Source organism: Salvelinus fontinalis, chromosome 18 (genome assembly GCF_029448725.1).
Source record: "Salvelinus fontinalis isolate EN_2023a chromosome 18, ASM2944872v1, whole genome shotgun sequence".
NCBI lineage: Eukaryota > Metazoa > Chordata > Actinopteri > Salmoniformes > Salmonidae > Salvelinus > Salvelinus fontinalis.
In genome coordinates, this window is record NC_074682.1 from 35,948,092 (window position 1) to 35,975,208 (window position 27,117).

General features: G+C 41.1%; 1 protein-coding gene across 27 annotated transcripts in view; it reads left to right on the forward strand.

The window, feature by feature from the left end:
* Nucleotides 1-6,325: 6,325 nt before the first annotated feature.
* The window catches only part of LOC129815424 (gastrula zinc finger protein XlCGF58.1-like), a 43,731-nt gene continuing 22,939 nt past the window's right edge, over nt 6,326-27,117 (forward strand). For 6 of the 27 annotated variants that reach the window (XM_055869243.1, XM_055869250.1, XM_055869252.1 and 3 more), the window contains exons 1-7: nt 6,330-8,640; nt 17,120-17,288; nt 18,413-18,598; nt 19,104-19,250; nt 19,848-19,974; nt 20,221-20,304; nt 23,718-23,801. In XM_055869243.1, the coding sequence (XP_055725218.1) occupies nt 17,244-17,288; nt 18,413-18,598; nt 19,104-19,250; nt 19,848-19,974; nt 20,221-20,304; nt 23,718-23,801 (673 nt within the window). In that variant the 5' untranslated portion in view covers nt 6,330-8,640; nt 17,120-17,243. Of the gene's footprint in view, nt 8,641-8,721; nt 8,806-8,834; nt 9,110-17,119; nt 17,289-18,412; nt 18,599-19,103; nt 19,251-19,847; nt 19,975-20,220; nt 20,305-23,717; nt 23,802-27,117 lie in introns of those variants that run through there. The other 21 variants (XM_055869239.1, XM_055869247.1, XM_055869241.1 and 18 more) reach the window with 10 other exon arrangements.

Sequence of the window (27,117 nt, forward strand, 5' to 3'; positions counted from 1 at the left end):
AGTGTACCTCCCCAGGCACTGATTCAACGGGCATGTTGAATACATCGTCATATCTGCTGAGTAGTTGTTCTTTGGACAGGGGTCCATGCTGGACATGATCCACAATGTGCGGGTCATTTGGTACAGTGAACTGCATCAGTCCTAGGCGTTCGCATGTAGAGCCTGAGAGGAGAGGATTTTGACTGGTTTTCACAATCTCAAACTCCAGCTTGTGTTTGCGTCCCCGAATAACACATTCGGTCTCAAAGGTGCCCATAGAGCTCATTAGTTCTCCTGAGTACAGCTTTAGTCTAGTATCGCTGGGCAATAGATGTGTGTCAGGTGCCAGATTGATTTTGTCTTTGTAGCTCATTACGTTGCATGTAGCACCCGAATCCAATTGACATTGTTGTTGCTTGTTGTGTAATCGTAGTGTCACAAACCATTTCTTCCCTCTTGAGTGTACAGCCCCAATGGATTCATGCATGTAAATGTCACTTTCACTGTTCAGCTCTGAACATTGAGTAACATCAACACAGTGAATATTGCCCTCACTCACCCTTCTTTTGCTTTTGAGACACACTTTTGCAAAGTGATTATTAGTTCCACAAGCTCTGCATGGTTTTCTGTAGGCAGGGCAGTGCTCTTTGCCACGTGTGTGTGTATTCCCACAGTATTTACATGCGACGGGGCTCTCTGTGTTCACCGTTCGTGGTGAATTACTCTGCCTCGATTGGTTTTGTCTGAATGTCTGCCTAGCAACAGCGTGAACAGTCTCAACGTCGGAGCGTGGGGTTTCCGTTTCCATTGATCTCATTCTCATGTCAGTGACTTCAGCAGTGCGGCACATTTCGATGGCAAATACTAATGTTAAGCCTCTCTCTCTCAGTAGACGCCGGCGCGTATTCTCATTTGCAATTCCCTGTACTATTTTGTCACGAATCAATTCATCTTTCAATCCCCCGTATTCACAAGTGGCGGATTTCTCTCTCAAAAGGGTTACAAAGTTGTGTACTGACTCACCCTCTTCCTGTTTGCAGCTTCCGAAAACGAACCGCTCGTAAATGACGTTTCTGGCGGGTTTGAAGTAATTCTCCAATGCATCCAATATAGCCTTTGCATCACACTGTTGTCGTGCCGTGAGGGTGAGATTGTGCCGGTAGATATGCCTGCATTCGCTGCCCATTAAACTCCTCAGAGTTGCCGCTTGTACCTCGTTGGGTTTCTCATGTAGACCGGTCGCCAGCGCATAGTCCTCGAATTCATCCCTGAAGTTGTCCCAATTAGTATTCCAGTCCCCTGTGAGAACCATATGATTTGGTGGCCGAATGTTCGCTGCCATAGCAATGGAATAGGAGATGTCTTTCCCTTCAGTCATGGAGGTAGGTAGTGATGCTAGCTAGCCAGCTAACAACGAGTTGATCAGTGTTGTGACTAGGAGTAGGAAACGGCGTGTGTTCGCATATGGAACGTAACTGCGCCTATACTGTACTTAGCTACAAAATTAACAAACGTGTGTTTTCCGAGCCACTTCTGATACCATGTTTCTGTATGATAGGTTGGATAAAGGAATAAAGACAGACACCAATGTCAAGTTCAACAGCCTTGTTAAGCATCGTACAAATCCCTGCGCGTGGAGTCTGGGGAACAGTCCAGCTAGTCGATTACCTATCAACTAGACTCCGTAACAGGCAGGTGTAAGTGCATCTGCACGCACAGTGAGGTGAAGACTTTTGGAGGATGGCCTGTTGTCAAGGGCAGCAAAGAAATCACTTCTCTCCAGGAAAAACATCAGGGACAGAGGGATATTTTGCAAAAGGTACAGGGATTGGACTGCTGAGGACTGGGGTAAAGTCATTTTCTCTGATGAATCCCCTTTCCGATTGTTTAGGGCATCCAGAAAAAAGCTTGTCCAGAGAAGACAAGGTGAGCGCTACCATCAGTCCTGTGTCATGCCAACAGTAAAGCATCCTGAGACCATTCATGTGTGGGGTTGCTTCTCAGCCAAGGGAGTGGGATCACTCACAATTTTGCCTAAGAACACAGCCATGAATTAAGAATGGTACCAACACATCCTCCGAGAGCAACTTCTCCCAACCATTCAGGAACATTTTCGTGACAAACAATGCCTTTTCCAGCATGATGGAGCACCTTGCCATAAGGCAAAAGTGATAACTAAGTGGCTCGGGGAACAAAACATCGATATTTTGGGTCCTGTCACGATCGTCTTTATGTGGGAGAGAGGACCAAGGCGCATCGTGATACGAATACATCTTCCTTTTTATTGACAAAGATGAACACGAAACGAAACACTTTTACAAACTAACAAAAAAAAAAAAAAAAAACGTGAAGCTACAAAACGAAAGTGCAGACACAAGCTACTAACGTTTAGAAATAGACAATTACCCACCTCCTGTCTAATGCCTATGGCTGCCTTAAATATGGCTCCCAATCAGAGACAACGATAGACAGCTGTCTCTGATTGAGAACCATTCAGGCAACCATAGACATACCTAGACACCTACACTGAACACAACCCCATAACTCTACCAAAACCCCCTAGACACTGCAAACACCCTCGACTAGACAAAAACACACAAACATTCCCCATGTCACACCCTGACCTAACTAAAATAATAAAGAAAACAAAGATAACTAAGGCCAGGGCGTGACTGGTCCATGGCCAGGAAACTCCCCAGACCTTAATCCCATTGAGAACTTGTGGTCAATCCTCAAGAGGCGGGTGGACAAACAAAACCCACAAATTCTGACTAACTTCAAGCATTGATTATACAAGAAGTTAATTGACAGCATGCCAGGGCGGATTGCAGAGGTCTTGAAAAAGAAGGGTCAACACTGCAAATTTTGACTCTCTGCATCAACTTCATGTAATTGTCAATAAAATCCTTTGACACTTCTGAAATGCTTGTAATTATACTTCAGTATTCCATTATAACATCTGACAAAAAATATCTAAAGACACTGAGGCAGCAGACTTTGTAAAAATTAATATTTGTGTCATTCTCAAAACTCACCAGTCTCCTCTGCACTATGCTTATTTAAGCAATAAGGCACGAGGGGGTGTGGTATATGGCTAAGGGCTGTTCTTAGACACAACAAATCTCCATGGATACAGCCATTAGCCGTGGTATATTGGCCATACCCCACAAACCCTGAGGTGCCTTATTGCTTTTATAAACTGGTTACCAAAGTAATTAGAGCAATGTTTTGTCATACCCATGGTATACGGTCTTGTATACGGTCTTGTATACCACGGCTGTCAGCCAATCAGCATTGAGGGCTGGAACCACATAGTTTATAAATACCTTTTTAATGGCATTTTGAAGAGGAGCGGAAGTGAACTCTGGAACCCCAAATAACTTCCGGTGCGTTTGTAAACAACAGCTAGCTAGCTAGTTTAGTCTAGTTGTATTCTAAATTACCATAGTATTCGCGGGTGGGAGGTCCTTACGTCCGGGGACAAATCAATTTTTAATTGATTGACAAATTGACAAATCAATTTTTAATTTAAAAAAAATGTAAAACCCTCAACTTAGCACACACTGATACTGGCAGAATGTACATTTACATTGACATATAGTATATTCTTCTTATATTTCTAGCATTAACTATTCTCATCACTTGTGGTAATGACAGACTGGTATCTCAATTTTTATTTTATTTTTTATTTCACCTTTATTTAACCAGGTAGGCTAGTTGAGAGCAAGTTCTCATTTGCAACTGCGACCTGGGCAAGATAAAGCATAGCAGTGTGAACAGACAACAACACAGAGTTACACATGGAGTAAACAATAAACAAGTCAATAACATGGTAGAAAAAAAGAGAATCTATATACAATGTGTGCAAAAGGCATGAGGAGGTAGGCCTTCTTAGTCTAAATTACTATAAATTTCACAGTGTGCAGACCTCCACAATCAAGCTGATACCTCAAATTAATAATTTTGGATAAGCCTAAATCAATTACGGGCACGGTTGACCACCCCCCTCCCTCATTACACCATGTGCAATTTAAACGATTCTCTTGTCGTTACTTGCTAAACACCATATGTATCTTGCTATACATATAAATAACACCCTATATTCAAAAACACCTCGTGTTATTTGTAGTGGCTGCTCGGTAATCTTTAGTTATTCACGTCCACATCGCAGCGCAGCAGCCCGAGAGGTACACATATCATGTTCTCAAGGAAATCTCGGTAAACTTTAGTAGGTGAACGTTGTCACATTGTCTGACACTAGAGAGTCAGACAGACTGCGGGTTGCAAACACCTGGCGCAGCTCCTTGATGGTTGTTGTCACTGTGATGTTGCTCATAATCCAGGCTGCATCACATTCGGACGTGATTGGGAGTCCCATAGGGCGGCGCACAATTGGCCCAGCGTCGTCTGGGTTTGGCCGGGGTAGGCCATCATTGTAAATAAGAATTTGTTCTTAACTGACTTGCCTAGTTAAATGAAAGTAAACTAAATAAAAATAATGTGAGCCTCCAGCCACTTGGAGTGCACGTCCACCATGACAAGGAACATGGGACCCATAAAAGGGTCAAGCCACTCCTACGGATACAGTGGCGCGGGCAGAGCCATCTTCTGGTTGATTTAACATTCAGAACAGGTTTTTACTTTGTTTTCTAAGTCTTGATCCATGTTAGGCCACCAGATATAAGATCTTGCTAAACTTTTCATCCGGGATGCACCCGGGTGAGCCTCATGAACCTCGTCCATGACTTGTGAACGGCCAGGGGGCAGGACGACCACTCTGGATCCCCAGAGTATGCAGCCATCTTGAACACTCAGCTCAGTTTTGCTCTTTGCATATGGTCTCAGTCCATCATCCTCTATGACAGGAGGCCAACCCTGCATAAGGAATATTTTACTTGGGACAGTATTTAACCTGTTTGACATTGACAGGTGAGTTTGACAATCTCTCCATTAGGAAACTTGTCTTAAGAGGCACCATAGTTTTTTTTTTTTTACCATTCAGAAGCGTATGCCACAACTGGGTAGATTCCTTTGTCAGCATTATTGCAGTGTTACTGTAACAAATAACGTTTAGAGATAGGCCTGTAAATCATGGTTTCAGGGCTGCAATGTACTGGAAATTCACTGCAAGTTGGGTATCAATTTGAAGTGGAAAAACATACAACAAAGAGTTATAGTATCTAGATATAACAGACTGTTTTCCTCTCAGGTCTCAAGTAAATGACAGTGGTGGTCCAATAGAGAGAAACACTGTAGCACCAGCATACAGTGTCAATCACAAGAAGCGTTGATATCCCATATTCCTTATATTCCTGTACATCCCCAATAGTTGCTTAGAATCTCTGGCTTGGTTTGCCAGCATCCATGGGATGGCAGATACACAAGGAATCATTGCGGTGTAATCCTGAACTTTGAAAAAATTGAATCAATTCACCTATGCAAGTATCAAAGCTCTTCAGCCACTATTCCTCTTTCTTTTTTTCCTTCTTATTTTAATCCGACTACATCCATATTTTTTCATATTTGATTGGGTAGGATAGAGAGGTAGGAAAGTTAAAAGGAGAGTACTGATTACCCACATTGACGATTCTTTGCCACCAAATGATTACAATCCCAAAGAGAATGGAGATGAGACAAGGAGTGACAACTAGGAGCACAATGAGACTAAAAGAGGGAAAGAAAGAGAGAGACAGACCAAATGTTAGTCCATATAGCATGGTATAATATGTATATTTCCCCCCAAAAGCGGCCTAACAAGTGCCTGCCCTTCACTGATTAAATAATAACATAATCCCTATCTCTAAAATGATTAAACTCAAAACAGCTGAGACATACACAGAACTTTGCATTGTTGTTTGTTCAACTCAGTAGTTTTTCTAATAGAACATCATTAGTTCTCAAACTAACTGACATTTCATTGTTTTTCTACTGGAAGATGGGATGTATTTGGATGAATTTGGACTGAAAAACAACACCTTTCAAGAAATATGTAAAAATATGACCTGCAATAGGCTACGCACAGGAACAGCTGTCAGGTATTTTAAGCAGATCTACTGGAGCAGGAGAGCATCAATCTACCTCCTTGGCCAATCCTGCGTCATACTGGGCAAGTCAGAGTGGGTGTGAAATGTACATTAAATATTGTGTCGATGAAGGGCGGGCTGAATAAAGAAAAAATGCATTAAAAATCCATAAATGTTTCATTCTTGTGCAATTTACATAGGCTACATTGAGGTTTTTCTTTAATTATTTTAGGCTATCTGGCAGTAGTGTGTAAGCCTTAACTTTAGGGCCCAAATGTATAGCGGCAAATAGCCCACAGGCCACTCGCTAAATGCGTTTGGGAACGGGCAGAAAAAGTGTACCGAGGCAAACAGGACAATGTCGGAGTTGAACGGCCCGTGTACCCTACTAGCGACACCGCGAGATGAAACACCGAATCATGCAACAACAAAAAATGATATGAATACATTTTAGATGAATGTGTTAGTTAATGTAGAGACAAACGATTATGTATATTTTTTTGTCATACAGTTAATTTTCGAAAATCGCTATTTAGGCAGCTAACTGACTACCTAACATTAGCCAGCTAATTAGCTTTATGGGCGTTGTGACATGAGTGAGTTATGATATTGTAATTCGTGTTAGTTAATGTTTTAGGGACTCCAGAGAAAACCAGCAAACCAGGCCGTCGTCTTGTGAAACAGACAGTGGATGTAAAGAATCTAGCTTGCTAAAGCATTTACTGTCTTTTTGATATTTGCCATGCAATGCAGCTATAGCAACGTAGCTAGCGCTAGCTAACTATTTTCTTGCTTATTGTGTAGTGGAGGATAAAAATACCTGCATGCCCTATGGATATGTAGCTAGCCATGTAGCCGATCTGTGTATGGACCCTAAAACGTTTGGTAAAAATATTAGTTCAGAACAGGGGTTTTAATTGCTTCCAACAGTTAATAATTAATCCCCAAGAAATTGCAGAAAATGACTGTTACACACATGACTCTTACATGTCAATATGCAAGTCGTATATACATGTAGTTATTACCAAGCATGAGTTCCCGACATTGTAGCTTGTACATTTTTTATATGTTCACTTATCACGTATATACGGTTCAAGTATAAATGCCAGTCATATCCAATACCAGGAGAATCAAACTCCAGCATTTGAATGATGCTGTGTCTACATGTATGTATTACAATTATACACTTCAACAGTATTTACCAATCTTGCTTCTGGGACATCAATGGCTACACATTGTAACTATGCAATAGACTAGAACACATTATTTAACGAGTTAAAGGCTGATTTGTAATTCATATATACAGAAACAGAATTTTAAAAACAGTACATTGCACTCCCTATGCATCATGTAAATACTCTAAAACAGGTTAATCTCAATATCTAATTTCCTTCATCTGCGCTGATCTGAGGACACAGGATAGGTGTAGTATTTCATCAAATGAGAGACTTAATTTCAACCAGTAGATAATGTGAACCAATAACCAATTCCAGAAGAGAATGTGAAACGCTTTATTGAAAGAAGTTAATTATCCAAGTGTTATGAATAGAAAAAACATGCATTATAAATATTATAATTATTTTTTGTAATTTTTATTTTTTATTTCACCTTTATTTAACCAGGAAAGCCAGTTGAGAACAAGTTCTCATTTACAACTGCGACCTGGCCAAGATAAAGCAAAGCAGTGCGACACAAACTACAACACAGAGTTACACATGGAATAGACAAACATACAGTCAATAATACAATAGAAAAAGTCTATATACAGTGTGTGCAAATGAAATATATTATTTCATTCATAACAGAAATTTGTATGCGGCTTAATTTACCCTGTCCTGTGACTCAATTTATAACCGGGGTAAGTTGTGCCAAGAGACAAGTGTTTTTTGGACAAGTTGTTTTCAAAACTGTTATGTTTACATGAATTTGATTATTTCTAGTGATACACAACATCCTGAAATATATATAGATGTCTTTGTTAGAAAGAATACTAGAGTACTGTTCAGTGATGCTGAATGTAAAAAATGGCCCTCTCCCCTAGGCTATGCATTGGGCAAAGAAAATGGTAACATTCTAAAGCCAATGCTTTTGTCATCCTTTTTAGCTCAGTTGGTAGGCGCTTTCAGTGACAGGTAATGTGTTTGATTCCCTGGACTACCCCTGTGTAAATGTATGCACACATGACTGTAGCCACCTTGGACAAAAGTGTCTACTAAATGGCATATATTATTGTAGTTATCAGTTACAAAATTGGAAATTACATGCTTTGATTCACACATCCTATTGGAACTCCAATGTTTTAGCATAGCCTAAGCTATGATGATGTTTTTGGGAAGGGCAAAGGCTGAAAATCATGTTTTTGTGGAAGAAAATCAACGTGCATGAATCCAGGCAATGTTGAGGCAAAAATAATCCCCTTCTAAACTGAAATTATCTGTAGTTGAGGCAGCTAATTGATACCAACTAAAATGGAGTAACGTTTTCACATTCACCAACATGGCAGACGTGTATACCCATTTTCTCCAATCACATAGCAGGATACTCCTCAGGGAGCACATCCGGTGGCGTTTCCTGTGTTTGTAAACTGAAAGAAATTGGAACTCGGGTGACGAGCCACGACAGACGAGGAAAATTAAAGGTAAATAACAAAAAACAACGTTTGAATATCACCAATGTTTTGTATGTTAAGTCGTGTATCAGACGATATTTGCGAAATTCGGCCTCCGCCTCTAAGCAAAAAAGAAGTGACACGACTTGAGTTAGCGTAGACAACAGGGGAGGGGGAGAACGGTAGCCAACTACGGTACGCATCGACCATTCCCTATTTATCGCGAAATCTTGCTGTAACTGCTCAGTCTTGTGCCTCGTTTGATAGCAATCCTCGAACTGTTATTTTATCTAACTAGTTGTATTTATCCGGATCTAATCACATCGAAATTGCCTAACAATATCATATTTCGATTTGTAGATGGATGGCAACTCAAGTTTGTAAGATTTGATGTGCATGGAGGCCAACGGTAAACGCCGTTATGTTAGCCCGAAACAGCTAGCTCGTATTCGCTCTGTTTTGTTTCCGTGAGTTATGAGGAAATGCTTTCATTTTTGGGGTTAGTCAATTAAATATTACATCAACTAGTATTTATACCGTGACAGTTAACTAGCATGTTTTTCACACTACTTGATGGTCAATAACCTTGCCCCGTTAACGTTACCTAGCTGCAGTGCAGCCAGGGAAAATAGCCAGCTAACTTTACTATTTGTAATAATCTGTTATGATAATCAGCTGCTAGTGTATCAAGAGGTTTCTGATGCAGTGGTTCTGGCACCTGCCAAATTACAAATATTTATGTAGTGTTAGCAATGGTTGGTAAAATATAGTTTTGAGGTTTTTCTTGGATCATTAGCTTGCCGGCTATGGGTGCCACTGGTTTCATTTGTAAAATATGTTTCAATTATGTGGCTATGGGGTCGTTGCATATGATTAAAGTCACTTTCTGACTGCACCCCTTTAGATTTGAACAAAACCTTCCATATATATTTGCCAATGGAATAAGTGGTCAGAAAGTGACTTATTGACCCTGAATGACAAAACATTCAGGAGATGGCGGTGCTTAAATGTCCACTGTATTCGTTTTTGTCTCTATCAAATATTTTTGGGGTAACGATTAAGTACTTTACTGTGATTGTCTTCAATGAAAATGTTAAAAAAGAAAAATAGCTTCTTAGCAAATAGCCATTTCTAAAGTAATACATTTGCTAGGATTGTCTGGGAGTGCTCTGAGTAGGGAGGGGAAAACTAGCTGTTATTGGCAGAGAGGGTTGGAACTCTCTTATTGGTCTATGATCTCATTTTACCAGGCCAACCAACCGAAATTTCAGGCAATCGTTTTAAGCAGCTCTTGTACTTAAAGGGCATTATTGTCATCTTCACATTATTATTCCAACCTCATAGTTTGGAAATGTATAGACGGGTTGGCCGACAACGTCACGACATTGACGTGCCCGGGTAGGCGTGCGTTATGATTTTAGATGGTCAAGATAGCTAGCAACAACAAGAAGCTGCCTTGTGGGGAATCGTAGGTGGCTTGGTTTCAGCTCATTGTATATTTAAGCAATAAGGCCAATATACCACAGCTAAGGGCTGTTCATGCTCCACTCAACGCGAGATGTCTGGACACAGCCCTTAGGCGTGGTATATTGGCCATACATCACAAATCCCCAAGATGCTTTATTGCTATTATAAACTGTTTACCAGCGTAATAAGCGCAGTAAAAATAGCTTTATTTTTATTTTATTTTTTAATATAAACTAGGTGGTTCGGTTCGAGCCCTGAATGCTGATTGGCTGATAGCCGTGGTATTTCAAATAATTTATTTTTACTGCTCAAATTACGTTGGTAACCAGTTTTTATAATAGCAATAAGGCATCTCGGGGGGTTGTGGTATATGGCCAATATACCACGGCTAAGGGCTGTATCCAGAAACTCTGTGTTGCGCTTCAGAACAGCACTTAGCTGTGGTATATTGGCCATATACCACACCCCCCAGGTCTTATTGCTTAATGGTACCATGCTTTGAGACGTGTTGACTGATGTCTATGCTAATATGACAAATTCGCTATCTAACCCAACACAACTGTACAATGTATTTGAGAGGAGTGCTCACTGTGCAAATGTGTTGGTTTCAATAAACATTTGGAGACCAAATATAGTTTACATGTTGTCAACAGTCTATGCCTCTCTGTCTGTTTTGCCCCATAGTTGCACACCTATTGGTTTTGTTGCTAAACAACCAACCCTTCTATTTAAAACGCAGAAAAATCTAGTTTGACAGCAATTGGCCTTTAACGTTAACTAATTTTGCATATCCCACCCTACCACGAAACCCACGTCTTCATCACTGAAACGGTTGAGATTGAAATCTTTTGAAAGCTTACAAACAGTGTTGTCTAACTTTTGTCTAATAAAATTAACATTTTAAGCTGTACCTTTATCTGTTTTTTATGTGTCCGTATATACTGAACTAAAATATAAATGCAACATGAAATATATATCATTTTTTTTACTGAGTTACAGTTAATATAAGGAATTATGTAAATTGAAATTAATTCATTGGGCTATAATCTATGGTTTTCACATGACTGGGCAGGGGTGCAGCCATGGGTGGGTCTTGGAATGTGGTAACTAGAGGTCGACCGATTAGGATTTTTCAACACCGATACCGGGTATTGGAGGACCAAAAAAGCCGATATCGATTAATCAGACGATTTTAAATTTATATATTTTTTTATAATAATGACAATTACAACAATACTGAATGAACACTTATTTTAACTTAATATAATACATCAATTCAATCAATTTAGCCTCAAATAAATAATGATACATGTTCAATTTGGTTTAAATAATTTAATAAAAAATAATTTGGCAAAAACAAAGTGTTGGAGAAGAAAGTAAAAGTGCAATATGTGCCATGTAAGAAAGCTAACGTTTAAGTTCCTTGCTCAGAACATGAGAACATATGGAAGCTGGTGGTTCCTTTTAACATGAGTCTTCAATATTCCCAGGTAGGAAGTTTTAGGTTGTAGTTATTATAGGACTATTTCTCTCTATACCATTTGTATTTCATATGCCTTTAACTATTGGATGTTCTTATAGGCACTTTAGTATTGCCAGTGTAACAGTATAGCTTCCGTCCCTCTCCTCGCCCCTACCTGTGCTCAAACCAGGAACACATCGACAACAGCCACCCTCGAAGCATCGTTACCCATCGCTCCACAAAAGCCGCGGCCCTTGCAGAGCAAGGGGAACAACTACTCCAAGTCTCAGAGCGAGTGACATTTGAAACGCTATTAGCACGCACCCCGCTAACTAGCTAGCCATTTCACATCGGTTACACCAGCCTAATCTCGGGAGTTGATAGGCTTGAAGTCATAAACAGCTCAGTGCTTGAAGCATTGCGAAGAGCTGCTGGCAAAACGCACGAAAGTGCTGTTTGAATGAATGCGTACGAGCCTGCTGCTGCCTACCATCGCTCAGTCAGACTGCTCTATCAAATATCAAATCATAGACATAATTAAAACATAATAACACACAGAAATACGAGCCTTTTGTCATTAATATGGTCGAATCCGGAAACTATCATTTCGAAAACAAAATGTTTATTCTTTCAGTGAAATACGGAACCGTTCCGTATTTTATCTAACGGGTGGCTTCCCAAAGTCTAAATATTGCTGTTACATTGTACAACCTTCAATGTTATGTGTTATGTTATGTCATAATTGTGTAAAATTCTGGCAAATTAATTATGGTCTTTGTTAGGAATAAATGGACTTCACACAGTTTGCAACGAGCCAGGAGGCCCAAACTGCTGCATATACCCTGACTGCTTGCACGGAACGCAAGAGAAGTGACACAATTTCCCTAATTATAAGAAATTCATGTTAGCGGGAAATATTAACTAAATGTGCAGGTTTAAAAATGTATACGTGTGTATTGATTTTAAAGAAAGGCATTGATATTTATGGTTAGGTTTGGTGCAACGACAGTGCTAAATAAATCAGCACCCTTTTGGCGAAGTAGGCTGTGATTCGATGAGAAATTAACAGGCACCGCATCGATTATATGCAACACAGGACACGCTAGATAAACTAGTAATATCAACCATGTGTAGTTAACTAGTGATTATGTTTAGATTGATTGTTTTTTACAAGTTTAATGCTAGCTAGCAACTTACCTTGGCTTCTTGCTGCCCTCGCGTAACATGTAGTCAGCCTGCCACGCAGGCTCCTCATGGAGTGCAATGTAAGGCAGGTGGTTACAGCGTTGGACTAGTAACCGGAAGGTTGCAAAAACGAATCCCCGAGCTGACAAGGTAAAAATCTGTCATTCTGCCCCTGAACAAGGCAGTTAACCCACCGTTCCTAGGCTGGCATTGAAAATAAGAATGTGTTCTTAACTGACTTGCCTGATTAAATAAGGGTGTATAAAAATAATTTAAAAATCTGCCAAGTCGGTGTCCAAAAATACCGATTTCCGATTGTTATGCAAACTTGAAATCGGCCCAAATTAATCGGTCATTCCAAATAATCGGTCGTCCTCTAGTGGTAACACCCACTGGGGAGACAGGCCCAGCCTATCAGAAAGAGTTTTTACCCACAAAAGGGCTTTATTACAGACAGAAATCCCCCCCCCCCCCCCCCCCTTCAGATGATCCCACAGGTGAAGAAACCGGATGTGGAGGTCCTGGGCTAGCAGGGTTACACGTTGTCTGCGGTTGTGAGTCTGGTTGCTAAATTCTCTACAACTATGTTTTAGGCAGCTTATTGTAGAGAAATTAACATTCCATTCTCTGGCAACTTCTCTGGTGCACATTCCTGCAGTCAGCACACCAATTCCACGCTTCCTTAAAACTTGACATCATTGGCCTTGTGTAGAGAACAGCAGAGAACTGGAAGGAAAGGCGACCAAAGGGGGAATTGGCTTTGGGGGTGACCAGTGAGATACACCTGCTGGAGCGCGTGCTACGGGTGAGTGCTGCTATGGTGACCAGTGAGCTGAGATGAGGCAGGGCTTTACCTAGCAAAGACTTGTAGATGACCTGGAGCCAGTGGGTTTGGCAACGACTATGAAGCAAGGGCCAGCCAACAAGTGCGTACAGGTTGCAGTGGTGGGTAGTGTGTGGGGTTTTGGTGACAAAACGGATGGCACTGTGATAGACTGCAACCAATTTATTGAGTAGAGTGTTGGAGGCTGTTTTGTAAATGACATCGTCGAGGATCGGTAGGATGGTCAGTTTTACGAGGGTATGTTTGGCAGCATGAGTGGAGGATGCTTTTTTGCGAAATAGGAAGCCAATTCTAGATTTAATTTTGGATTGGAGATGCTTAATGTTAGTCTGTAAGGAGAGTTTACAGTCTAACCAGACACTTAGAATATGTGGACAACTACAAATACCTAAGTCAGAACCGACCAGAGTAGTGATGCTAGACGGGCGGGCAGGTGCGGGCAGCGATCGGTTGAAGAGCATGCATTTAGTTTTACTTGCATTTAAGAGCAGTTGGAGGCCACGGAAGGAGAGTTGTATGGCATTGACGCTCGTCTGGAGTTTAGTTAACACAGTGTCCAAAGAAGGGCCAGAAGTATACAGAATTGTGTCGTCTGCGTAGAGGTGGATCAGAGACTCACCAGCAACAAGAGCGACATCATTGATGTATACAAAGAAAAGAGTCAGCCCGTGAATTTAACCCAGTGGCACCCCTATAGAGACTGCCAGAGTTCCGGACAACAGGCCCTCCGATTTGACACACTGAACTCTATCAGAGAAGTAGTTGGTAAACCAGGCGAGGCAATCATTTGAGAAACCAAGGCTGTTGAGTCTGCTGATAAGAATGTGGTGATTGACAGAGTCGAAAGCCTTGGCCAGGTCGATTAACGCGGCTGCACAGTATTATCTCTTATCGATGGCTGTTATGATATCGTTTAGGACCTTGAGCGTGGCTGAGGTGTGCACATGACCAGCTCTGAAACCAGATTGCATAGCGGAGAAGGTACGGTGGGATTCGAAAAGGTTGGTAATCTGTTTGATTACTTGGCTTTCGAAGACCTTAGAAAGGCAGGGTAGGATAGATATAGGTCTGTAGCAGTTTGGGTCTAGAGTCTCCCCTTTGAAGAGGGGGATGACCGCAGCTGCTTTCCAATCTTTGTGAATCTCAGACGATGCGAAAGAGAGGTTGAACAGGCTAGTAATAGGGGTTGCAACAATTTCGGCAGATAATTTTAGAGAGGGTCCAGATTTTTACCGGTACCCCCCTCTTTACCGGTACCCTGTATATAGCCTCGCTATTATTTTACTGGTGATCTTTAATTATTTGTTACTTTTATTTTCAATTTTTTACTTAACACTTATTTTTCTTAACTGCATTGTTGGTTAAGGGCTTGTAAGTAAGCATTTCACTGTAAGGTCTACACCTGTTATATTCGGTGTATGTGACATAACATTTGTTTGAAATGTTGTGTTTATATTTTTGTTCAGTGTGAGTTGTTTTTTGTGCCTGCCATTAGTTGAGACACAGTATACTCTTGAATACAGGGTGGGTCGGTGTCATGTTTGGGCTGATAGATTTACTCAAATGTGTTTAAAGTTGACATTCCAACTTTCAAACGTTACCACAAGATGGTTGGAGGTACACCCATCATAGAATGTTGACTTGAGTGGCAATATCCGTTATAAATTACATTTGATCTTTCATAGGAAACCTATTGAAATCATAGAAATGGATAATAGAATAGACAAACCCATTCAAGTTGACATTCGACAGTGGGTGGAGCGGCGTCCATCTTTCTGGCACTACTTGGAAGTTTAAAGTTTCAATACAATTTAAATGTCAATGCTGTATCAGCTAAATTTCAGGTGTCTGCAGAGAGTGGTCCAGTTTAGGAATTAAGTTCTATGTTTGCAATGACACCCACCCTGTATTTAAGAGTATACTGTCTCAACCAATGACGGGCACAACACAAACACTTAAGATGATGTCAAAAAGGGTCGAAGCTACAACATTTGTGAAAATGAGAAATGTAATAAAGCTCTTTTTTTCTTTCTTTTTTAATGTTCAAGAAATCAGACTATTTTGAATCCCTGTTTTGTAAGCTTTGAAATGATATCAAACTCAACCGTTAATCGTTTTCAGTGATGAAGACATGGACAGCTCATGGTATGGTGGGGTATGCAAAATAAGTCGACTTTGAGCACCTCGCTCAATGTTTTGGCATTCCGTTGCAAAAAGTCACTTTCTGACTACTGTTTCCACCATGGGTAAACATGTATGAAAGTCAGAAAGTGATTCAAATCATGTGGAGGCACCCTATTCTCAAATCTGTTAGCTAGCTAACTTGCAGTATCAGCCCTTTCTTTGTCTCAAATTTATTGTATATTTATTGTGCTCACACCTGTTCAACAGCTAGCTAACGTTAGCTATGTTTATGTGCACAATTGGTATTGTTCTGTATTGGAATTGCTTGAGAATCCCATTTTTGGTATTAGCTAGCTAGATGTGTTGTGTTGGTGTGACACTTGAGCGGCTCTTTCAAAATCTTAATTCATAGCCAAGTGACCAAAGGGTTATCCTACGAAGCAGTTATGAGATGTTAGCGAGGTAACTTTGGTCAACTCTGAGTTTAACTCAGGATAACGTTTCATAAGAAGGTGGTTTACCTTTTTAGCCAGGTACATTTCTATGGCAACGAATCCTTCAGAACTAACCTGCTCCGGGGCAGGCTAACTCCACTTCCTGAAGTGAGTGAGCCACGAGTTGAGGACCATAAAATCAGATTCCCTCCCTCTGGCAAATATTACCATCCCCTTCATTTGAGGATTTAAAATATTTTTTTTACCAAATGTTTGCTAAAAAATAATGTTATTGTCACATTACACATTTAGTAATGACAGAATGCATTTTAAACTTTACGCACAGAACTCGTTTGACTCGATTATTTTGTCATTAGGAGTGGGGGGAGGGGGAAGGGGGCTTGTGGTTGTGCATTGATAAGCACACAAGTCGGCATTTAACAATAAGTAGTAATAAAATAAAGACAGCACTTCTAAAAGCCTATTTCACACCATAGCCTGCTGAATTTGCAAGGTAACTTTTCTTTCATTTTGATTTCGGCACAAATGAAATTGTGGCTTTGACTCGCCCATGGATTGATGTTTCAGCATTGTATCATTTAAGATTTTGGAGTTCGACAAGCCAAGTGCTACATGCATGCGCAGTTACAAGCCTGCTAGAGTTAGCGGCAGGCGGACGAGCGATATGCACCGTCGTAATACAGATGAAGCCTGAGATGGAATGTGATGCAAACTGAAGCTGGTTAGCTTTAGAAAACCCTGAGTAGATCTAGCTTGCTTTGTAGGATACCCCTTTGGTGACAGGCAAACAGGGAGTTAACCAAAAGACTGTCTACAGTTATTATGGGGAGGCTTGTTTTTGAGTAAGAATTGGGTGTTGTGTGATTTGGGGTAGTTACAATTTGATTTACTGCAGGTTTTAGCGTTTAAAAAAATGATTTCATTATTATTGAATGCGTTTTCATGTTTTGTCCACATTGTCCTCTTCTTCAGTTTTAGTGCTAGATGAGTGAGGTGGGTGTGGCCTCCCATCAGACTGACCATCCTGATTGACGGATTCCTGGATGACCTTGTCCCCGCCCCCGTCCCCGCCCTCACATACACCGTTCCCACTGCAATGTCACATCTGCCCAGCAGCTCAGTCCGAGATCATATGAAATGGGTTTGTTTTCCAACAAAAAATATAACATTTATACAACCAACATGCCTACTATTAGGCTACATTTATCTTTTGTCACTCAGGATGTTGTCGTCATAAAAGGTTCAGTGTTTGAAAAAATATATCTTTTATTGTTTCATACCGTTTCTGGTGTAGCTATCTCAGCCTCTGGAAGTCTTGAGTTTTTGTTTTCCTATTTGTTTAGCTCTCTACACTCAGACTGGTTCTATTTATACAGTGAGCTCCGAACGTATTGGAACAGTGACACATGTTGTTTTAGCTCTGTACTTCAACACAATGACTGAGGTTAAAGTGCAGACTGTCAGCTTTAATTTAAGGGTATTTTCATCCATATCGGGTCAACCAGTTATAAATTACAGCACTTTTTGTACATAGCCCCCCCCCCCCCCCCACCCAAAGTATTGGGACAAATTCACTTCTGTATTAAAGTAATCAAGTTTTAGCATTTGGTCCCATATTCCTAGTGCTCAATGATTACGTCAAGCTTGTGACTCTAAACATGCTGGATGCATTTGCTGTTTTGCTAGTTTCAGATTATTTTGTGCCCAATACATTATTTATCCATTTATATTGTCATTTTGGAGTCACTTTTATTATAAATAAGAATAGAATGTTTCTAAAGACTTCTATATTAATGCGGATGCTACCATGATAACAGATTGACCTGAAGAAGCGCGGAATAATGAGTGAAAGTTAGACTCACAAATATATCATACCCCCACCAAAAATGAAAACCTCCCCTGTTATTGTAATGGTGGGAGATTAGCATGTCTTGCGGGTATTATATTTGTGCGTCTAACTCTGGGACCAAATATGAAACTTTTTACTACTTTATACACAAGTGAATTTGTCCCAAATACTTCTGGTCCCCTAAAATGGGGAGGACTAGGTACAAAAAGTGCTGTCATTTCTAAACGGTTCACCCTAATATAGAAGAAAATGTCCGTAAAATAAAGTGGACAGTCTGCACTTTAACCTCATAGTCATTGTATTATTTCAAATCCAAAGTGTTGGAGTACAGAGCCAAAACAACAAATGAGCTCACTATGTATTTTCTAAATGTCTGATAGTGGATTTTCCTGACTCGGGCTCGGTTCTGTTCCCAGGCGGGGTTGCTTGGCTGTGAGGCTGTTCTCTCAAGTATGGCCCTGATGCAGGCCAGCTCCATGGCCGGTCCGCCCAAGAAAATGATGGCTCCGCTCGGACATGGACCACCACCACAGAGGGATGGCCCAGACCGCGGTCCTCAGAGCCACATGATCCTGCCATCTGGAATGAGCTGTCCACCCCTGGTTAGGAGGCGCCGGGGCACTGCAGAGGGGGAGGAGGGGACTTTGTTGTTTGTCATTGTCACTCGCTGAAAGAACAACAAATTAGAAATTGACATATTTCGCATTGGCTAGGTCTCAGCAGTAACTTGCATTTATGTAGGTCAAGCACTTTCTTACTATGGGCTACTAATATACCAAAATTATGTCTTCAGTAATGATTTAAAGGGACTGCCAGATATGTACAGCAATTGAAAAGTAGGCATGAAGGGAGGTTACCTTCTGTCTTTTGACAAAGCTTTTATTATTTGTTACTGTTCATTATTATTAGTTTCCCAGCATAATCCCATAAAGGATTCAAAAACATCCTGTCCTTCATGTTTTATTTTATTTAGAAAGCAAGGAATATATTCTTTCTTGTTTTATTTCTGTACGGTAATTCCTATTTGTACGTTTCAGGCTATCAACAAAAAAAAAGTCCAGTCAGGTTGGCTCAAAGCCCTCTCTCCCTCTTGTCTGTGCACCCCAGCTTATCCGGAAGGAGGGCGACTTCCACACCCCCCGCCTGCTGGACGAGAAGGAAATGAGGGCCAACGAAGACATGCAGCTGAAAAAGAAGAACAGGAAGTCAGGAACGCCCTGTAAAGTGAGAGAGCAAGACGGGAGGGGAGGGAAGGTTAGTGCCTCTGAATTTTTAAAGCAAAATGGACTCTTTTCTGTGTTTCGGAGGGATTGTGTTATAAAAACAGATTGAAAGTGTGTTTGTGTGCACGTCTGTAGGCATTTGGTTCTCTGTGTATAAGACTGACTTTTGTCTCTAGCTGAGTTGTTGCCTTTGAGTGCACATATTTTGTTTGTGTGGGGAGAGGAGTGGAGAGGAGATGGGGTTCTCTGGAGAGGAGATAGGGGGGAGGGGAACACAACTGTGTGAGAGAGGGGGAGCAGTAACATATGTGGGTGGGAGGGGTTAACCCGTCTCTAGGTTTTGAGTACTTTGTCATTTAAATGGCCAAAATGGTCAACTCTTAAATAAAATAAAAATTGTAAGGAGCTAGAAATAATGTATTACCTTTTTAACCAGGACTATTTGGACAGTACTAGCTTTTCTCATACTGAATAAACCAATTAATCATATGTTTCCTTCTATACAAAAGTGAAGTCATACTTGTAGTGATGATTTAGGAGATGTGTATCTTTGAGTTTTTGTCTGTGTGGTGTATTTAGGCCTACAATTTGTTTTTGACGAGCCTCTATTCTGTCCTATCCTGCATAGGTGGTTGTTGTGGATGAGAATGGTAACTGTCCAATATCTAAAGTGCAGAAAAACTTCATCTGCAATCACTGTTATGGTGCATTTAGGAGTGGATATCACCTGAAGAGACACATCCTCATTCATACAGGTATGTGTCAAGACCACAATGGCCAGTTAAATTCTGGAGGTTCTCCATTACCAGTTAGGGAGATGTTTAAAATGCCTGGCTAATACAGTTATAAAATACATAAGGCCAGCAGAAACACCAGTTTGGATTAAGTGACTGGTGTTTTTAAGAATGAGAAGGCCTCCTTGTCTAGTGTCAGATTTTCATTCACCGTTTTTGGTGTTCTCTGTGGGGACCTTTCACTAAAACTGGTACTCTTCGATTTAGGGGAGAAGCCGTACGCTTGTGGCATATGTGACATGAGATTTATTCAGCGTTACCACCTGGAGAGACACAGCCTGATTCACACGGGTATGCGTCCTCTTACCATACCCATCTCTATCTAAACAGGCTACATCTGTAGTGCTGCACTGGAGCCCCAGTATACAGGGTTTTCAGTGTTTGTCATTTGGACAGTAATTTCCAGCAAAGCTCACACTTCCTTTCACCTCAACTATATGAAGGAGAGGGGTTATCATCACAAATGTTCAAATGGTTCCCTCAACACCAGTGAGAGTACAAATGAAAGGTCTGCTTGGTACAAATGTTTATAGATTGTGCAGCCTTCTGTGGTCAAAGGTCCCAGTTTTAGGACAATGTTGCTTTATATAGGTGAAGGTGTTGCAAGTTACCAGTAGCTTTTTGTTTGCAATATGAGATTTTGAATAGAATTTACAGCATGGATATCAAGAAACTATGATTTTCTGAGATATTAAGTAATATTGGTAAGTAAACTATTTGTCGAGTGGCCTGCAGCATCTCCTATATTGGAAAAGTAAACTATGCTTTCCAAGTTTGCATTATATAACGTATAGCCTACATCAGTGGTTCCTGAACTTTTTATAGTCCCGTACCCCTTCAAACATTCAACCTCCAGCTGCGTACCCCCTCTAGCACCAGGGTCAGCGCACTCTCAAATGTTTTTTTGACATCATTGTAAGCCTGCCCCACACACACACACACACACACACACACTATACGATACATTTATTAAACATAAGAATGAGTGAGTGTTTTTGTCACAACCCGGCTCGTGGGAAGTGACAAAGAGCTCTTATAGGACCAGGGCACAAATAATAATAATCAATCATTTTGCTTTTAACTATCTTACATAAAAAACCTTATTTGTACATCGAAAACCTGTGGTGAGTTATTCACAATTTTATGAGAAGGGTGTTCTTGAAAGGATGCATATAACTCTGCAATTTTGGGTTGTATTGGAGAGAGTCTCAGTCTTAAATCCTTTTCCACACACAGTCTGTGCCTGTATTTAGTTTACATGCTAGTGAGGGCCCGAGAATCCACTCTCCCATAGGTACGTAGTTGCAAAGGGCATCAGTGTCTTAACAGTGTGATTTGCCAAGGCAGGATACTCTGAGCGCAGCCCAATCCAGAAATATGGCAGTGGCTTCTGATTTAAAAACATTTTCACAGAACCGCTTGTTGCAATTTCGATGAGGCTCTCTTGTTGAGACATCAGTAAGTGGACTGGAGGCAGGGCATGAAAGGGATAACGAATCCATTTGTTTGTGTCAGCCGTTTCAGGAAAATACCTGCGTAATTGCGCACCCAACTTACTCAGGTGCTTCGCTGTATCACATTTGACATTGTCCGTAAGCTTGAGTTCATTTGCATACAAAAAAATCATACAATGATGGAAAGACCTGTGTGTTGTCCTTGTTAATGCAGACAGAGAAGAGCTCCAACTTCTTAATCAGTCTCAATTTTGTCCAGCACATTGAATATAGTTACAGAGATTCCCTGTAATCCTAGATTCAGATCATTCAGGCGAGAGAACATCACCCAGATAGGCCAGTCGTGTGAGAAACTCGTCATCATGCAAGCGGTCAGGGACGTTGTGGTCAGTAAAGAGAACTTTAAGCTTGTCTCTCAATTTTAAAAAAAAATAAGTGTCAATACTTTGCTCCTTGATAACCAGCGCACTGCTGTATGTTGTAAAAGTGTTACATGGTCGCTGCTCATATTGCGTAATGCAGAAAATACATGAGAGTTCAGTGGCCTTGCTTTAACAAAGTTAACCATTTTCACTGTAGTGTCCAAAACGTTTTTCAAGCTGTCAGGTTTTCCCTTGTCAGCAAGAGCCTTTCGGGTGGATGCTGCAGCATACCCAAGTGGCGTCGGGAGCAACTGCTTGCACGCGCGTTACCACACTATGTATGTGCGGCAGGTAGCCTAGTGGTTAGAGCGTTGGACTAGTAACCAAAAGTTTGCAAGATCGAATCCCCGAGCTGACAAGGTAAAAATCTGTTCTGCCCCTGAACAAGGCAGTTAACTCACTGTTTCTAGGCCGTCATTGAAAATACGAATTTGTTCTTAAATGACTTGCCTAGTTAAATAAAGGTAAAATAAAAAATGTCTCCCTGTCATGGCCTTTGTGCCCTCAGTACAGATACCAACACATCTCACCACCAAAGTCCATTTGATGTCACAAAGCTGTCCAGTACTTTAAAAATATCCTCTCCTGGTTTCCAACGTCTGTTGACTCATCCAGTTGTAACGCATATAATTCACTGGCTTGTATGCGATGCAGTAATGGTTTCAAAACATCTCCTGCCATGTCACTGAAATGTCACTGAAACAGTGTTGTTTGATGAAGGCATTGTCTGTATAGTTTTTTTGGGCCTTCTCCTCCAGCATTGTTCCAGCCATGTCTGCGGCAGCAGAAAAAATGAAGTCCTCCACAATAGTATGGTGCTTGCCTGTCCTAGCCACGCGGTAGCTCACCATATAAGACGCTTCTAGCCCCTTATGGTATCTGTTGCTTTTATACATATCTTACTACTTGAAAGCCATCTTTATTCTCGCTCAAACTCCCGTGGTCTGTTTTTTTTCAAATCGCAATGTTTTGTTTCTAAATGTCTGCGCAAGAGTGAAGGTTTCCCCCATTTCAGAGAGAACCTTTGCACATATAATAACACTGTGGCTGAGGAAAGGCACTACTCCAAATATATAAGTGAAACTCAAATCAATGTACTTCTCATCATATTAGCGCCTCTGATGGTCCTGAATTAAAAATTGGTTAAATCAACAACAACAAATCTCACCCATCAACACACAATTCCCCATAATGAGTAATGGGTGACACTACATTTTGAATGATATTTTTTTTAATTTGAATCACATTTTTATTTGGAGTACCCCCAATGGCATTGCGCATACCCCAGTTTGGGAATACCTGGTCTACATGATGATTATGGACAAAAAAGTGAGATTGACAAATAAAAATAAACGGCAGCCAAGAATCGATCATCATGTCATCAGAATAAGACCTTCTATTTATTGGAAAGGAGCATCAAGTTCATCAACTTGCAGTTTCACCTCCTGTGAAGTTCATCAGAACTTATTTCATCAAATCCCAACAATGCAGTAATCATAATTTATTTAATATGTAGCCTAATAAACTGTATGTCATCGCGTCACTCCGTTTCCTTCAATATGATGGTTATTATATCAATATTTGCATATAAAAGCATGTTTCCATTAGGCCTGTTATGATATTTATCTGACTTTACGTGCATAAAAAGGTAGGATGGGAACCTGGTTAGTGTCAAGTATTGTGTGTGTTCATTTGGCCATATGTTTATCCTTGTAAATCTAACCAATCTTACTCTAATTTGATTTGACAGAAATTTGCAATTGGTTTAAACCCTTTTTTCATTCTGTGCAGATTGAATAGCTAATATTTTTATGCTCTGTGTGTATAGGGGTGAAGCCGTACGCTTGTTCCATGTGTGACATGAGGTTTTTCCAGCGTTACCACCTGGAGAGACACAGCCTCACTCATACGGGTATGAGTCCTCTTTCCGTACCCATCTCACATAAAACAAGCGACCCATTTTACTCCTTTTTGTCATGGAGCAGCCTCTCAGTAGAAATGTATTGAGTGTAAAATAAATATGTATTTCTTACATGACAGTCTGCAGGCCTCAGGAGCTCACGATGAGACAAATCTTTATGCTAGGACAAAAATTGTGGCATTCATATACACTACATGGCCAAAAGTATGTGGACACCCATTAAAATTAGAGGATTATACTATTTCAGCCACTCGTTACTGACAAGTGTATAAAATCCAGCACACAGCCATGGAATCTCCATAGACAAACATTGACAGTAGAATGACCATTACTGAAGAGCTCGGGGACGTTCAACGTGGCATCGTTATAGGATGCCACCTGTCCAACAGGGAAGTTTGTCAAATTCCTGCCCTTCTAGAGCTGTCCCGGTCAACTGTAAGTACTTTTTTTGTCAAGTAGAAACGTCTAGGCGCAACAATGGCTCAGCCGTGAAGTGGTAGGGCATACAAGCTCACAGAACAAAACCGAAGAGTGCTGAAGCGCGTAGCGTGCAACAATCGTCGGTCCTTAGTTGCAACACTCACTATCGAGTTCCAAACTGCCTCTGGAAGCAACGTCAGCACAAGAACTGTTAGTCGGGAGCTTCATGAAATGGTTTTCCATCACCGAGCAGCTGCACACAAGCCTAAAATCAACATGCGCAATGCCAAGTGTCGGCTGAAGTGGTGTAAAGCTCGCCGCCATTGGACTGGAGCAGTGGAAACACCTTCTCTGGAGTGATGAATCACTCTTCACCATCTGACAGTCCGACAGATGAATCTGGGTTTGGAGGATGCCAGGAGAAGGCTACCTGCCCGACTGCATAGTGCCAACTGTAAAGTTTGGTGGAGGAATAATGGTCCGGGGCTGTTTTTCATGGTTCGGGCTAAGCCCCTTAGTTCCAGTGAAAGGAAATCTTAATGCAATCGCATACAATGACATTCTAGACGATTCTGTGCTTCCAACTTTGTGGCAACAGTTTGGGGAAGGTTGTTTCCTGTTTCAGCATGACAATGCCCCCATCAAAAAATGAGGTCCATACAGAAATGGTTTGTTGAGGTTTGTGTGGAAGAACTTGATTGGCCTGCACAGAGCCCCGACCTCAACCCCATCGAACACCTTTGGGATGAATTGGAACGCAGACTGCCAGCCAGGCTTAATCGCCCAACATCCGTGCCCGACCTCACTAATGCTATTGTGGCTGAATGCTGCGGGGACTTGCTTCCAATGTTCCAAAGTCTAGTGGAAATCCTTCCCAGAAGAGTGGAGGCTGTTATAGCAGCAAAGGGGGAGCAACTCTATATATTAATGCCCATGATTTTGGAATGAGATGTTTGACAAGCAGGTTTCCACGTACTTTTGGCCATGTATTGTGGGTAGAAATGCAGACATACTATATAGTTATATGTATTTGACCATTCTGACACTTAAAATGTTTGAAACTATTAGACTTACAGTGGGGCAAAAAAGTATTTTGTCAGCCACCAATTGTGCAAATTCTCCCACTTAAAAAGATGAGGCCTGTAATTTTCATCATAGGTACACTTCAACTATGACAGATAAAATGAGGGGAAAAAATCCAGATAATCACATTGTAGGATTTTTAATGAATTTATTTGCAAATTATGGTGGAAAATAAGTATTTGGTCACCTACAAACAAGCAAGATTTCTGGCTCTCACAGACCTGTAACTTCCTCTTTAAGAGGGTCCTCTGTCCTCCACTCGTTACCTGTACTAATGGCACCTGTTTCAACTTGTTATCAGTATAAAAGACACCTGTCCACAACCTCAAACAGTCACACTCCAAACTCCACTATGGCCAAGACCAAAGAGCTGTCAAAAGACACCAGAAACAAAATTGTAGACCTGCACCAGGCTGGGAAGACTGAATCTGCAATAGGTAAGCAGCTTGGTTTGAAGAAATCAACTGTGGGAGCAATTATTAGGAAATGGAAGACATACAAGACCACTGATAATCTCCCTCGATCTGGGGCTCCACGCAAGATCTCACCCCGTGGGGTCAAAATGATCACAAGTGAGCAAAAATCCCAGAACCACACGGGGGGACCTAGTGAATGACCTGCAGAGAGCTGGGACCAAAGTAACAAAGCCTACCATCAGTAACACACTACGCCACCAGGGACTCAAATCCTGCAGTGCCAGACGTGTCCCCCTGCTTAAGCCTGTACATGTCCGGGCCCGTCTGAAGTTTGCTAGAGAGCATTTGGATGATCCAGAAGAAGATTGGGAGAATGTCATATAGTCAGATGAAACCAAAATATAACTTTTTGGTAAAAACTCAACTCGTCGTGTTTGGATGACAAAGAATGCTGAGTTGCATCCAAAGAACACCATACCTACTGTGAAGCATGGGGGTGGAAACATCATGCTTTGGGGCTGTTTTTCTGCAAAGGGACCAGGACGACTGATCCGTGTAAAGGAAAGAATGTATGGGGCCATGTATCGTGAGATTTTGAGTGAAAACCTCCTTCCATCAGCAAGGGCATTGAAGATGAAACATGGCTGGGACTTTCAGCATGACAATGATCCCAAACACACCTCCCGGGCAACGAAGGAGTGGCTTCGTAAGAAGCATTTCAAGGTCCTGGAGTGGCCTAGCCAGTCTCCAGATCTCAACTCAATAGAAAATCTTTGGAGGGAGTTGAAAGTCTGTGTTGCCCAGCAACAGCCCCAAAACATCACTGCTCTCGAGGAGATCTGCATGGAGGAATGGGCCAAAATACCAGCAACAATGTGTGAAAACCTTGTGGAGACTTACAGAAAACGTTTGACCTCTGTCATTGCCAACAAAGGGTATATAACAAAGTATTGAGAAACTTTTGTTATTGACCAAATACTTATTTTCCACCATAATTTGCAAATAAATTCATTAACCCTACAATGTGAGTTTCTGGATTTTTTTTCTTCTCATTTTGTCTGTCATAGTTGAAGTGTACCTATGATGAAAATTACAGGCCTCATCTTTTTAAGTGGGAGAACTTGCACAATTGGTGGCTGACCAAATACTTTTTTGCCCCACTGTATGTGGAAAAATTCTATCTCTTGCCCACAGAGGGAATGGTGTCTCACTCTCTATCGATGTCTAAGCCTTGTACATTATTTACTGGTAGTTGTTCATGGCTAGGTAGCTCAAATGTAATTGATTATGGCTTGAAGTTGGTACAGAATGTGGCTGATTTATTTTTGAAGTTTTGTAGATAAAAACAAGTTCTTAGCCAAATAACTTATTTTGATGTGAGTGTTAAC